Source organism: Caenorhabditis briggsae, assembly GCF_000004555.2.
Source record: "Caenorhabditis briggsae complete genome, chrV, whole genome shotgun sequence".
In the NCBI taxonomy this organism is placed as follows: domain Eukaryota; kingdom Metazoa; phylum Nematoda; class Chromadorea; order Rhabditida; family Rhabditidae; genus Caenorhabditis; species Caenorhabditis briggsae.
The window spans coordinates 2794309-2795104 of record NC_013488.2 but is presented as its reverse complement, the minus strand read 5'-3'; the positions used below and the strand labels follow the sequence as shown (position 1 = coordinate 2795104).

The following is a 796-nucleotide window of genomic DNA, read 5'->3' as shown; positions in this document are numbered from 1 at the left end:
CAAAATAAATATAAAAAATAGAATAGACCCAGATCTAGAAAATCATTTCTAATTTTCAGAAAAATCGTTTAAAAATTCATTCAAGTCAAAAAAAGAGTACCAGTAATAAAGATCCTATAAAGTTTGAGATTCACCCCCCCCCCCTTCTAGATATACACATTAATAATTTGACACGCAATCCATTACACACGCCAGGGAGAGTCTCCCTAGTACTCATGGGAAACGAAAAAACTTTGGTTTTTGCCTCCTCGTCCTCTTATTTTGCTGGTCTCCATGGAAACCAGCAAAATTTCTCCTCTTTTTCATCTCCATTCTGTTCCCCTTTTCTTCGAGAAGGACCTTCCTTTTCATGATGTGTGTGTGTGTACTCTTTGAACAATAGTACGACACCATTTCCCCTTTTTTCCACAAAGCTGAGCAATGAAAAAAAAAGAGTTCGTCTCCTTTTTCGTTGTTCGTTGAGCAGGTATAAGACTTTTTTTTGTTGGAAAATCTTGGATTCTAAAAAATGGTACTTGAATCAAATTTAGGCGAATTTTCGTTCAAAAGTCATGAAAATCTGTCAATTTCACCAAAATTAATTAAGTTTTTGAGCAAAAAAGTTGTTTTCCAACAGATTTCTATTAAATTTTAGAATTCCCGGAACATTTTTCATTAAAAAAGTGCGGAAATTTTTTTATTTCATGACTATTTTGAAGGGGGTCCTTCTTTACATGGGGCCCTTCTATTACGAGGGCCCTTCTATTACAGGGCCCTTCTATTTTTCCAAACTCCTCTCGGGGGGGGGGGGGGGGGG

The 796-nt window shown here is 36.6% G+C and overlaps 1 protein-coding gene across 1 annotated transcript in view; it reads left to right on the top strand.

The window, feature by feature from the left end:
* Nucleotides 1-508: 508 nt before the first annotated feature.
* Nucleotides 509-796, top strand: part of CBG23685 — a gene marked incomplete at both ends in the record, with an annotated part of 6200 nt that continues 5912 nt past the window's right edge. Inside the window, 2 exons of the mRNA XM_045236736.1 lie at nt 509-511; nt 699-796. The exon at nt 699-796 is cut by the window's right edge and continues 55 nt beyond it. Of these exons, the coding sequence (XP_045091138.1) occupies nt 509-511; nt 699-796 (101 nt within the window). The remainder of the gene's footprint in view (nt 512-698) is intronic.